The 13,825-nt window shown below is 44.4% G+C and overlaps 1 protein-coding gene across 1 annotated transcript; it reads right to left on the bottom strand.

The window, feature by feature from the left end:
• Positions 1–801: 801 nt before the first annotated feature.
• Positions 802–4,781, bottom strand: LOC311231853 (uncharacterized protein; the record flags this gene model as incomplete). Its single annotated transcript, XM_084318474.1, has 3 exons — positions 802–2,860; positions 3,587–3,739; positions 4,722–4,781. 3 exons carry the CDS (start codon positions 4,779–4,781, stop codon positions 1,988–1,990), a joined length of 1,086 nt encoding a protein of 361 aa, XP_084174600.1. The 3' UTR covers positions 802–1,987.
• Between the last annotated feature and the right edge of the window lie 9,044 nt (positions 4,782–13,825).

The following is a 13,825-nucleotide window of genomic DNA, read 5'->3' as shown; positions in this document are numbered from 1 at the left end:
ATATCCGCCGGCGCCCAGTATTGTGAAACTCCGTGTAGACATTACAGCAGTGTTTGCGTCTGCTGTAAAGCACTCAGAGCGTCTATTTTGCGAGCCGATATAAGTCTGTGCAGTTTTTTCCCCGCAACGGGTCAAATGCATATAACAGGTGTTGCATCGTCGCCATTCCTTTATGCCAACGTCGCGTTAAATATCTAAATGAACGTCGCGTTGGCTGCTTAAAAGCTAAGCAGCTAACCGTGAGAGAGAACAGGAGAGGAGAGAGGGGACTTGGAAGGAGGAGGGGTGGGGGCTGTGGGGGACTGTGTGTGTGTGTGTGTCTGTGTGTGTCTGTGTGTGTGTTAAAGCTCAATATATAAAAACAAAAGTGAACAGGAGGTCTATTTGTATTAAAAACAATAGATTGTTTTTCATTTAAATGTCTGGAAGAGCTCAAAAATAAATACATCAATTGATATTTCCGTAGCCTTTTTTTAGTTGATCTAAATGTGACTGATTGTGTTAAATGGGCACATAATATCGCCTCATATCGATCGCAGGCACCTGAATTGAATCGTATCGTATCGTATCGTGGCAGACTTTGTGATATCGGCAAATATCGTATCGTTGTCCAAAGAATCGATATCGTATCGTATCGTGATGAAACTGGTGATTCCCACCCCTAGTATTGAGCCGTACTGCAATCTGTTAATAACGTAATCAATCAATCAACATTTATAAATTATAACACAATAACAAGTGTGAAAATAACATGTTATTTATTTGAACAGTCAGAAAAAATAAATAACGCACATCCTCCGTTTGTTGGTGCTGAGCCAAACTGTAAAAACAGTAATACATAAGAACAAAGCGGGGCTCGCAACTCACTTGTAGTTCCAAGGTGATTTTAATAAACAAAAAAGGCAGTAGATGCAACGTTTCGACCTTACCGGTCTTCCTCAAGCATGCCATTGACTGTCCCTTTGAACCTAAACATCTTCTCTTCTGCACTTCTCCACTCAGCTCCAGTGGGCAGGATGGGAAGGCAGAGGAAGAGGGTGGTGACCGGTGAAGCTGCTCCCCTCCAGAGGAAAGAGGAGAATCCTGCTGCCTTGCACCACAAGGAGAAGAAGAAGGTTGACATGGGCAAAGTGTTCATCAACATCTCCATCGGCCTGTGCATCTTCAGCCTCGTCTGGTTCTTCTATGCCCTCTACATGCGCTCTGCCCTAGCTAAACAGGTGGTGACAATCCACCCCTCACCTCCTGTGCTTGACGCCAACAGCACCATGTCTGGGAAAATGTATGCCGCAATTCATATCTTACAAGAGATGCATTGATGTATGTGCAGGCTATTCTGCCTCCGTCTGATCAGTATGTAAAAATCACAAAGTTAGGGATATGGATGGGAATATATTTCACTGATTAAAAGAAAAACCAAAAAAAGAAGCAAAACTCATTCTGTCTCTAGTATTATTTGTTCATGCCAACTGTTTTGGAGATGAGGGTGGAAGGGAAGAAAAACAAAAAATGGTAAAGAGCAAGAATAGTTTGGTTTTCCATTATTGTTGATTAATCATCAATTGTAATGCATAATCTTTACATCTCTTACTTAATTTCTCCATTCAATCCCCAAGTTCCTCCTTTCTGTAGTGTTCGCTGTCTTTCTCAACACCTTTTTTGTTTGTTCATGGTCCGAGTTTAGGGGCAAGTGTGCCCCTAGTGAAAAAGCTTAGCGTACAGCCCTGTAGAGGTGTCCAAAGATATGCATGAGCAAACATTTAATTTAAATGTAAGATTACTAACAACGTTGACCACAAAACGGCTGCCCAACAAACGTATTTTGACTCAACATAATAACTAGATATCACACACAAAGAATTGTGTAGTCTCCCAACGCAGATCAATCAAGTTCACTTTAGACACACTCGGCCTGCCATCTAAAAGTCTTAAATATGATTTTGATATATATATACAGAACCTAGAGGTGCGAGCGGAGCGCTCACCTTCACACTGGTGTGTCTTGTCCTGTGTGGGTCAGCAGGTGTTTCTTGAGGGTACCTAACCTACTGAAGCCCCTCCCACACTGATCACACTGGTGGGGCTTCTCTTCTGTGTGGGTCAGAAGGTGTGTCTTCAGGTTACCCGAGAGACTGAAGCTCCTCCCACACTGTACACAGAGGTGGGGCTTCTCTCCAGTGTGGGTCAGCTTGTGTTTCTTCAGGTTACTCGACACACTGAAGCTCCTCCCACACTGTACACAGAGGTGGGGCTTCTCTCCTGTGTGGGTCAGCAGGTGTTTCTTCAGGGTACCTAACACACTGAAGCTCCTCCCACACTGATCACACTGGTGGGGCTTCTCTCCTGTGTGGGTCAGCTGGTGTTTCTTCAGCTGCCCTGACTGACTGAAGCCCCTCCCACACTGTACACAAAGGTGGGGCTTCTCTCCAGTGTGGGTCAGTAGGTGTGTCTTCAGGCTAACTGACTGACTGAAGCACCTCCCACACTCTTCACACTGGTGGGGCTTCTCTCCTGTGTGGGTCAGTAGGTGTGTCTTCAGGCTACCTGACTCACTGAAGCTCCTCCCACACTGTACACAGAGGTGGGGCTTCTCTCCTGTGTGGGTCAGCAGGTGGCGCGTCAGGTCCCCTGACTGACTGAAGCTCCTCCCACACTGATCACACTGGTGGGGCTTCTCTCCAGTGTGGGTCAGCTTGTGTTTCTTCAGGCTACCTGACTCACTGAAGCTCCTCCCACACTGTACACAGAGGTGGGGCTTCTCTCCAGTGTGGGTCAGTAGGTGTGTCTTCAGGTGCCCTGACCGACTGAAGCTCCTCCCACACTCTTCACACTGGTGGGGCTTCTCTCCTGTGTGGGTCAGCTGGAACAGAAAACAAGGAGGGGTCAGACTGCTAGGAGCAGAACACAAGGAGGGGTCAGACTGCTAGGAGCAGAAAACAAGGAGGGGTCAGACTGCTAGGAGCAGAAAACAAGGAGGGGTCAGACTGCTAGGAGCAGAAAACAAGGAGGGGTCAGACTGCTAGGAGCAGAACACAAGGAGGGGTCAGACTGCTTGGAGCAGAAAACAAGGAGGGGTCAAACTGCTAGGAGCAGAAAACAAGGAGGGGTCAGACTGCTAGGAGCAGAAAACAAGGAGGGGTCAGACTGCTAGGAGCAGAACACAAGGAGGGGTCAGACTGCTAGGAGCAGAAAACAAGGAGGGGTCAGACTGCTAGGAGCAGCAGTCACCACTAGGGGCAGAGTGGGTAACATCTTAAAACAACAGGAAAGAAATAGCTCTCTGAAAGAGACTAGTGGACACACATAGTAAAAGTAGCCAGCTCACGGTGTTGTTCCATGTAGAGAAACAAAGCCACAGATGATGGACCTGGACCAGATAACTGCTGGCAATTATGATCATAATATTTCAGATATTGTCAGTAAGCTGAAAGTTATACTGGTAAACTAGTCAGATTCCTAGTCATGGTTGTATTGTATTGTCCTGCGTTGTAAACCCCACATACCTGGTGCTCCAAACAGGATGAAACAAACACTTTAAATTAATTGCAGATACTATTTGACTAATGACCTTCTTTCATTGCATTACCTCGCAGGGGGGCGGGGCAGACGGGGTCCCAAAGGAAGTGCCTGGTTGAGAGGCTGTGGAGGGGAGGAGCCTCTCTGGGCGGATCTGTCCACTCGTCAGCAGCTGAAAGTACAGATCATTATGAATCCTCTTCAGGTGCTTGTGGAGGTAGATCTGAGAGGTGAAGGGTCCGTGTACGTTTTGATAGTTCGTTTTTCGTTTCAAAAGGAAAAACGGAAAAAAATACGGAAATACGAGGTGTTTCCTATTTCCGTTTGAAACCAAAATCGAAAAAACGGGGAAAAACTGAAATACGGACCCGTTTTTCGTATTTTGGTATCAGAATCAAATGAAAAAAGGAGTACATAATGGGCCGTGTACGTTTTGATAGTTCGATTTTTGTTTTTGATGTGAAGAATGGAGAACGGAACCACGTGACAAGTACATTTTTCAATGTAAAAGCCATGCACAATCTAACGTTAACGAATATGTATAACGTTATGAATAAATACATGTGTTATATTGACAAGGCTTAACCCGAGGTTCAATAAGATTCCTTTATTGACTTGTTCGTATATCTGCATCCATTCATGTCGCTCACGTCTGTCACGTTCAACTCGTGTGTGTTATTGATTCCCCGTTGATCCAGAGTTTGCATTCGAACATTTCCTCCCCCTGCTGGCCTACAACCGGAGGGACCCTACCAGTATCTCCCGCTGCCTTACTAGTGTACCATAGATATAATTCCTAAGATACAGGTGGTATTTATTATCTCCTGCGTACTATTCTAATGGACTTACGCTCTTGATTTACTCACGCACATTCTTTCGCCTTATAAGCGTGACCCTACGTAAAGTATTGTTATATACTATCATTGCTGCTAATAAATATTATTATAACCCAGATTTGTGTGGAACCGTATCATTGTGGAGGTGTTCATATCATATACCTGTGTACTGTATGGCCAGTAGTAATGTACATAAGACAGTAGTGGTTTAATGATACCATACTTATTAATACAGTCAGGGAATTGTACCCCTCAGTTACAAACATACTGATGGAATTTTTCACATCCATAGACTATAGCAAGTAGCTCTTTTTCTATCTGGGCATACCTGCGCTGACAGTCAGTGAGAGACCTAGACCCAAAAGCTACAGGTTGCTCATCTTGTAGTAGGACCGCTCCGAGGCCTTCTGAGCTGGCATCTACTGACATAGTCACTGGTTTGTTGACGTCATAAAACTTCAGGGTTGGAGCACTAGTGACCAGCTGTTTGATTTGTTCAAAACTCCTCTTTTGTGGTTCCTCCCAGTGCCACTCTATGTCATTTTCAAGCAGCTTCCTTAACGGTGCACTGACATCTGACAGATTTGGTATGAACTTGGCGAGATATTGAACCATACCATTGAACCTGAGCAGGTCCTGTTTGTTCTGTGGTGGGGGTATTTGTGTCACTGCTCTCACCTTCTCCCCATCTGGTTTCAGCCCACTGGCGCTGAGTATATGTCCTATGTATCTTATTTCACTTGTCCTGACAGCGCACTTGTTCCTGTTCAGTTTCAAGTTGTATTCCCTTGCTCTGTCTAACAGTTTAAGCACCCTGTGGTCGTGCTCTTCCTTGGTGTCTCCCCATACAAGCATGTCATCTATGATGTTTACGACACCTTCTAGACCTTCAATCATCTGCGCTATTGCCCTTTGAAACACCTCTGGCGCAGATGAAATACCAAGCGGTAGACGTAAGAATCTGTACCTACCTATGGTAGTGTTAAAGGTGCATAGCTTTGAACTTTCTTCGTCAAGCTTTATTTGCCAAAAACCCTGATTAGCGTCTAACACTGAGAAGAACTTGGCGTTTGGCATACGGGAAACTACTTCCTCCACAGTGAGCAATGGGTAATGCTCCCGTTTAATAGCTTCATTTAAGTCCTTAGGATCCATGCAGATTCTGATTTTATTTGGTTTGACCACAGTCACCATACTGTTAACCCACTCAGTTGGCTCAATCTGCCTTGTTATTACCGCCAATTTCTCCATGCGCTGTAGTTCCTCAACTACCCTGTCTCTGAGCGCGACTGGGAGCATGCACTGTACACACTGGTGGGGCTTCTCTCCTGTGTGGGTCAGCTGGAACAGAAAACAAGGAGGGTCAGACTGCTAGGAGCAGAAAACAAGAAGGGGTCAGACTGCTAGGAGCAGAAAACAAGGAGGGGTCAGACTGCTAGGAGCAGAACACAAGGAGGGGTCAGACTGCTAGGAGCAGCAGTCACCACTAGGGGCAGAGTGGGTAACATCTTAAAACAACAGGAAAGAAATAGCTCTCTGAAAGAGACTAGTGGACACACATAGTAAAAGTAGCCAGCTCACGGTGTTGTTCCATGTAGAGAAACAAAGCCACAGATGATGAACCTGGACCAGATAACTGCTGGTGATTATGATCACAATATTTCAGATATCGTCAGTAAGCTGAAAGTTATACTGGTAAACTAGTCAGATTCCTAGTCATGGTTGTATTGTATCGTCCTGTGTTGTAAACCCCACATACCTGGTGCTCCAAACTGGATCAAACAAACACTTTAAATGAATTGCAGATACTATTTGACTAATGACCTTCTTTCACTTCATTACCTTGCAGGGGGGCGGGGCAGACGGGGTCCCAAAGGAAGTGCCTGGTTGAGAGGCTGTGGAGGGGAGGAGCCTCTCTGGGCGGATCTGTCCACTCGTCAGCAGCTGAAAGTACAGATCATTATGAATCCTCTTCAGGTGCTTGTGGAGGTAGATCTGAGAGGTGAAGGGTCCGTGTACGTTTTGATAGTTCGTTTTTCGTTTCAAAAGGAAAAACGGAAAGAAATACGGAAATACAAGGTGTTTCCTATTTCCGTTTGAAACCAAAATCGAAAAAACGGGGAAAAACTGAAATACGGACCTGTTTTTCGTATTTTGGTATCAGAATCAAATGAAAAAAGGAGTACATAATGGGCCGTGTACGTTTTGATAGTTCGATTTTCGTTTTTGATGTGAAGAATGGAGAACGGAACCACGTGACAAGTACATTTTTCAATGTAAAAGCCATGCACAATCTAACGTTAACGAATATGTATAACGTTATGAATAAATACATGTGTTATATTGACAAGGCTTAACCCGAGGTTCAATAAGATTCCTTTATTGACTTGTTCGTATATCTGCATCCATTCATGTCGCTCACGTCTGTCACGTTCAACTCGTGTGTGCGTCGCCTTCCTGGTGACGTCACAATAACAACGACAATCAAAGAGGTTCAAACCCGAACCTAATACATCACATCCTTCTCTTTAACATTTTTTTTATGTTAAATATTTTTCTCAAACAGAACTTAGTATTCTACCTTTGTTTAGCTTGAACTCTTGCTAACACGTCCTATTTCCCAAAAACAAACTTAACAAACATTTCCCAACTTAAATGTCTACTCAGAGCTAGGGTTGGGCATCGTTTGGATTTGAACGATTCCGGTTCCGATTCTCCATATCGATTCCTGTTCTGAACGATTCTCGATTCCGATTCTTTGAGCTCAGGTCACAGCTTATTTCGCAGGATTATTTTATTTTTTTAACGTTTAAATTTTTTTTCATACTATTCACATTTTCAGTTGACTTGATACAGTTTAATTTGGTTGCTGTACTGTAACTAGGGTATTAATTAACAAAGTACATTTTTTTTTTTTTTTTTTTTTTAAAGAATCGAAATGCAGGTATGTTACTTCCGGTTCCAGAACCGGAAGTTAGGAACCGGTTCCTAATTAGAACCGGTTTTCGGTGCCCAACCCTACTCAGAGCATCCACCTGCTGTAAATGAAATAACAATGTTAGTCACAGACAACTTTCACTTTAAAGGATCCTGTAACTTAAACCCACTTGAACCATGACATAATGCAAAGCACTTAATGCGAAAACTTGAATATGAAAATACTCCAACAACATGCATATGAAAACACTCCAGTTACTCTCTGTATCTAGGAGGTAGTTTAACTGGTCTACCAGACCTAGTCTGATACGGCTGCGTTTCAGATTGTCCATCATGTGTCTCTGTTTGGTCTGCAACACCTGTGTTTAGAGCTGCCGCGATTACCGCATTACCGCGGTATCGCTGTTACATCACGGCCACCGCAGAGTAGGCTGAATACCGCGTCACCGCTGTTTTTTATAATAATAATAATAATTTACCCTCCTCTCGTTGGGCTTGCGGCTCTGCAGATATACCCTACTCGTCTATCGAGGTTCCAAGCGACCCTATTGGGTACCAGAAAAGTCACGTGAAACATTGCAGACCACTGATTGGTCAGAAGAGAGACGCGTCACACGTTTTTACGTCCTGAATGTCAGTTCATCACAACAGCTAATAACGTTAGCTTTAACTCTCCGCCGGAGTGGACTATCATCGCTCTTCAGGAGTACTAAACGAGACATAATGATTTTACTGTCTGCAACGAATGTTATAATAAAAGCCCTTCGTTCTATACACTTGTCTGATTGAAAACTTTATTAACAGACCGCAGAATGGGACAACTCGGCACGCTCTGAGCAAAGAAAGGAACTGAGATATGAATAGAGTATTGCTTGCTATGGTCCGGTAAATACGCTGATGTTATTGAACGCATAACTATATAATGTCAATGCCACAAAACGAATGCCTTTATTATAAAGTAGTAACTTTATAGTAATAATAATAAGAAAGGGTCGGGGGGGTGCCCGCGACACCGAGTGAACTGCGCATCCGTGTTTCACTTTCAATAACTAATGCGTGCTTGCCGAATCCCAAACAATATTCATGCTGCAAAGTCATCCTCTAAAGATAGACATTTAGACTAGAGGCAGGCTATATGCTATAAAGAGTAGACTACTACTAAAAAAAAAAATGCATTCAAACTTTTTTTTTAATTTTTTGTGTGCGTGCGGTAAAAACCGCGGCGGTAGGAAATATTTTGCAAATTTGTGCGATAAGGAAATAATCAATACCGCGGCAGCTCTACCTGTGTTCTCTGCTGAATGTGTGCGTGTTGCCAGATTTTCTCGTGTCACAGTCCATGTTCTGGTAAGCATCCTGTTCATTTGTAGATGGAAAAGTTCTCTCCTCCGTTTGTCTCAGGTATTTTCTGTTTCTCCTGTACTGTCTCCCATCCGGTGTGCGAACCACATATGAACGCGGTTGGTCATGTTTGTGCAGGACCACGGCCGGCTGCCATGTTTCACCTATTTGAACCCTGACGTTTTCTCCTGCTTGTAGGTCAGGCAGTCTTTTTGTTTGCCTGTCGAAGTAGAGTTTTTGTTTCTCCCGTTTGTCACTCAACTGCCTACGCACGTATGTAGTTCCTTCTGGAGTGAGCAGTGATGTCGAGGCAGGCAGTTTTCCTTTCAGCCGCCGTCCCATGAGCAACTGTGCCGGTGATAGTCTTACACCTTCCAGCGGTGTGTTGCGATACTCCAATAGCGATATGTAGGGGCATTACTTCCTTCTGATTTCTTCAGCATATTTTTGATAGTCTGTACTGTTCTTTCTGCTTGCCCATTTGACTGGGCGTGACCGGGACTCGACGTGGTGTGGATGAATTCCCAGCTTTCTGCAAAGTCCTTGAACTCAGCACTGGAATACTGAGGACCATTATCCGTGAAGACAACATCAGGAATGCCATGTCTGGCAAATATTGATTTCAGTCCGACAATGACACTGCCACTGGTAGTGTCTCTCAGTTTTGTGATTTCCGGGAACTTTGAGAAATAGTCCACACAGCAGGAACTCAGATCCCTTATTTTTATTTTTTTTTTGGTCTTTTCCCCCCTCCATTTTCCTCCGATTTTCTCCCATCCCAATGTTAGTCGTATGCCAATTCCCAGTCCCTTCCTGGTCGCTGCGCACTTACCCCCCACAGTCAGATCATCTGGGAGAGTGGAGGCTACCACGTGCTTCCTCCGACACACGTCCAGCCAATCACCGCTTCTTTTCACCTGGCAGCGCGGATTCTCATTGAGAGGGCGTAGCGTGTGGGAGGACCACACTATCCCCCTCACGTCCAATCCGCGCTTAGCAGGCGCCCCGACCGAACTGTAGGAGTCGCTGTTTACAACGACCCGGACCCACCCCGCCAGCTTCTCCCACCCTCTGATACAGCCAATTGTATCAGTGCAGACGGCCAGCCAAGCTGGTGACAACCCCGGAGCTGTGAGCTGGATTCGAACAGGCAAATCCAGCTCAGCTCCGGGGCTGGTGACGAACGCAATCTCCGCTCGGCCACCTAACCGCTCTCCGCTCGGCCACCTAACCGCAACTCAGATCCCTTATAATGAAAGAGATCACTCCCTACTTTTGACCACGGTCTGTCTGGTACTGGGTGTGGGAGCAACGGTTCTCTCTGATTGTTGTTCCTGTTCTCATTACATATGGCACACTGAGATACCATCTCTTCAATTTGTGAAGACATGCATGGCCAATATAAAATGTCTCTCCTTGCACTTAACAATTCCTAAGTGTGACTCATGGATTTTGTTAATAATTTCTTGTCTCAACTGCTGTGGAACAATGAGCTTCGCTCCCTTGAACATCAGACCATCTGCGTGTGAGATTTCTTCTTTAAATGTCCAATAGGGTTGAATTTCCTTTTGTACAGCACTTCCGTCTTTCGGCCATCCCTTGAGTGTGGTTTCTTTTAGTAGCTGCATTTCGGGGTCTTCTGCCGTTGCTGTTCTGAATGTGTGCAGTTTCTCCTCTGATATCGGCAGCTGCAGAGTGATCATATTCACCTCCAAGTCTTTCTCCAATAGATTTTTTTTTTTTTATCCACTTTTTCTCCCATTTTCTATATTTTTCTCCCATCCCAATTTTCGTATCATCCAATTCAACCCTCCCCTGTCACGGACGCTGTTTCTTGCCTCCCACAAGCCGGCTGCAATGTGGACTAAGTCATACATAGCACAAGTCCCCTCCGGTACCTGAGGTAACAGCAGTCGCATCTTTTCACCTGCGCAGCTCGATCTCTCAGTGGCGAGGAGTAACGCGTGGGAGTAGGGCTGGGCGATATGGCCTAAATATGATATCACGATATTTTCTGACCTTTCGGCGATACACGATACACATCACGATGTTTTTCTTTTTTTCCCCAAACAATTCATTATGAGGCTTACCAAGACAATTTGAGTTTGCAAGCTAACATTAAAGACTAAATAAAATACCCATGCATTTAGCATTTTTATATTATATATTAGATTTAGATTATTGGATTATTAGATTATATATTGCATATATTTAGCAATGAGATATTATATGATTTAGATATGAAATATGATTAATTGAAAATGGGGGACCCTGATGTAAACAAGACGAAAGACTTTCTCTGGTCTGCATCCCCTTAACAATTGTATGTATTGAGCTGTACTGTACCCATTCTGCAATATGTTAATAAAGTTTTAAATCAATCAATCAATCAATAAATAGCATTTTAGCATTTTTATGAAACTACTGTATATTTGTATGTCTCTAAATGTTTTGATGAATTGAAAATGGAGGACCCTTATGTAAAAAAGCCGAAAGTCTTTTTCTGGTCTTCATCCCCCAGTCCACTGTTGTTGTATTGAGCTGTACTGTATTGTACCCATTCTGCAATCGTTAATAACGTTTCCATTCATTCGATCATTCAGCCGGCAGAGTCTGCCAATTACGTCACACCGATTGAACCCGCCCTGCTGTTCTTAGCACCAATCGGCAAGCTCTATGCGTTTTTTACTTCCGCAATTGATTTTGACGAGAGCTGAGCTCAGCTCAACGACAACAACAGCTCCCTGCGGCAGACGAGTGATTACCAGCGCACCGCAGCATGACTAAACAAGCCATAATGATTTTATTGCAACGAATGTTATAATAAAAGCCTTTCCATACATCTGTCTGATTGAAAACTTTATTAACAGACCGCAGAATGGGCATGCACAACTCCGCACGGGCTGAGATATGAACAGTAACGCTTGCTATCTATGTCGTCATTGGACATTGCTATGTTTGGGTAAATACGCTAATGTTATTGAACGTGTAACTATATAACGTTAATGCCACAAAACGAATGCCTTTGTTAATAATAATTAGTAACTTTGATGCAGTAGTGTGTGTGGGGGCGGCGTTGTTCAAAAGTTTGAACGGGTGTGGACCAGATTGACGCGACACAATCCTCTTGGGCAAAACATCACGATATCCACAATACGTTAAAAAAGTGTATCGTTAATGAACTGTACCCGATATTTATATAATATCGTCATATCGCCCAGCCCTACGTGGGAGGCTCACGCTGCCCCCGACACTTCCTGATTCTACTGCGCAGGCGCACCAACCGACCTGTAGGAGTCGCTGTCCACAACGCCCGATCCCCACCCATCAGTTTCCCACCCCCTAATACGGCCAATGTGTATTAGTACGGACGACCAGCTAAACTGAAAGCAAATGTGGAGCGCTGGGCTCGAACTGACGAGCCCAGCGTTTCCAGCATTTCGTGGCGAGCGCCTTGCCCACTACGCCACGTAGCCGCCCCTCCAATAGATCTTCTTTCTGCTCTTTCAGGAACGCTCGACTTAGAGCATCTGCAATATGAAGTTCCTTGCCTGGCCTGTAGGTGACTTTTAGGCTGTACCTTTGCAACCTAAGCAGCATTGACTGTAGCCTCATAGGAGCTTGGTGTAAAGGCTTTTTAAAGATGCTCTCCAAAGGCTTGTGGTCGCTCTCAACGTGTATGCTTTTTCCATAAACATACTGACGGAATTTTTCACATCCATAGACTATAGCAAGTAGCTCTTTTTCTATCTGGGCATACCTGCGCTGACAGTCAGTGAGAGACCTAGACCCAAAAGCTACAGGTTGCTCATCTTGTAGTAGGACCGCTCCGAGGCCTTCTGAGCTGGCATCTACTGACATAGTCACTGGTTTGTTGACGTCATAAAACTTCAGGGTTGGAGCACTAGTGACCAGCTGTTTGATTTGTTCAAAACTCCTCTTTTGTGGTTCCTCCCAGTGCCACTCTGTCATTTTCAAGCAGCTTCCTTAACGGTGCACTGACATCTGACAGATTTGGTATGAACTTGGCGAGATATTGAACCATACCATTGAACCTGAGCAGGTCCTGTTTGTTCTGTGGTGGGGGTATTTGTGTCACTGCTCTCACCTTCTCCCCATCTGGTTTCAGCCCACTGGCGCTGAGTATGTGTCCTATGTATCTTATTTCACTTGTCCTGACAGCGCACTTGTTCCTGTTCAGTTTCAAGTTGTATTCCCTTGCTCTGTCTAACAGTTTAAGCACCCTGTGGTCGTGCTCTTCCTTGGTGTCTCCCCATACAAGCATGTCATCTATGATGTTTACGACACCTTCTAGACCTTCAATCATCTGCGCTATTGCCCTTTGAAACACCTCTGGCGCAGATGAAATACCAAACGGTAGACGTAAGAATCTGTACCTACCTATGGTAGTGTTAAAGGTGCATAGCTTTGAACTTTCTTCGTCAAGCTTTATTTGCCAAAAACCCTGATTAGCGTCTAACACTGAGAAGAACTTGGCGTTTGGCATACGGGAAACTACTTCCTCCACAGTGAGCAATGGGTAATGCTCCCGTTTAATAGCTTCATTTAAGTCCTTAGGATCCATGCAGATTCTGATTTTATTTGGTTTGACCACAGTCACCATACTGTTAACCCACTCAGTTGGCTCAATCTGCCTTGTTATTACCCCCAATTTCTCCATGCGCTGTAGTAGTTCCTCAACTACCCTGTCTCTGAGCGCGACTGGGAGCATGCACTACAGGTGTAACAGTGGGGTCAACTTGAATATGATGCTGACCGGGTAAGCAGCCCAGTCCACTGAACAGATCATCATAATCCTTAAGAATGTCACTTTCCGGTTTGACGACAGTATGTGACGGTCGCATCTGTCACAAGCTCCGCTCCATTTTTTGTTAATTTAGCTAAAAAACCTACTTTATACAACACTAATGTGTTTAAACCTCGACGTATATATTAACTAAGACCTTCAACTAACTATATCAACAGTGAAACGCAGCATGCCAGCAAAAAAAGATAACTCAAAAAGCCGTGAAGCAGATACTCCAACGGCAGACGGTGCGGTGACACGTTCTTTCCATAGTTGAGGGAGAAGGAAAGAGATTTGTGCTACGTTCGCTTGAGGCGGCAGAAGATTACACGAAGAATATAAAAAGTGGATGACAAGATTCATCTTTCATGGATAACTCTACAATTGC

The sequence above is a fragment of the Notolepis coatsorum genome (genome assembly GCF_963971535.1).
Source record: "Notolepis coatsorum genome assembly, chromosome: 7".
In the NCBI taxonomy this organism is placed as follows: domain Eukaryota; kingdom Metazoa; phylum Chordata; class Actinopteri; order Aulopiformes; family Paralepididae; genus Notolepis; species Notolepis coatsorum.
This window is presented reverse-complemented; position numbering and strand designations above follow the sequence as displayed.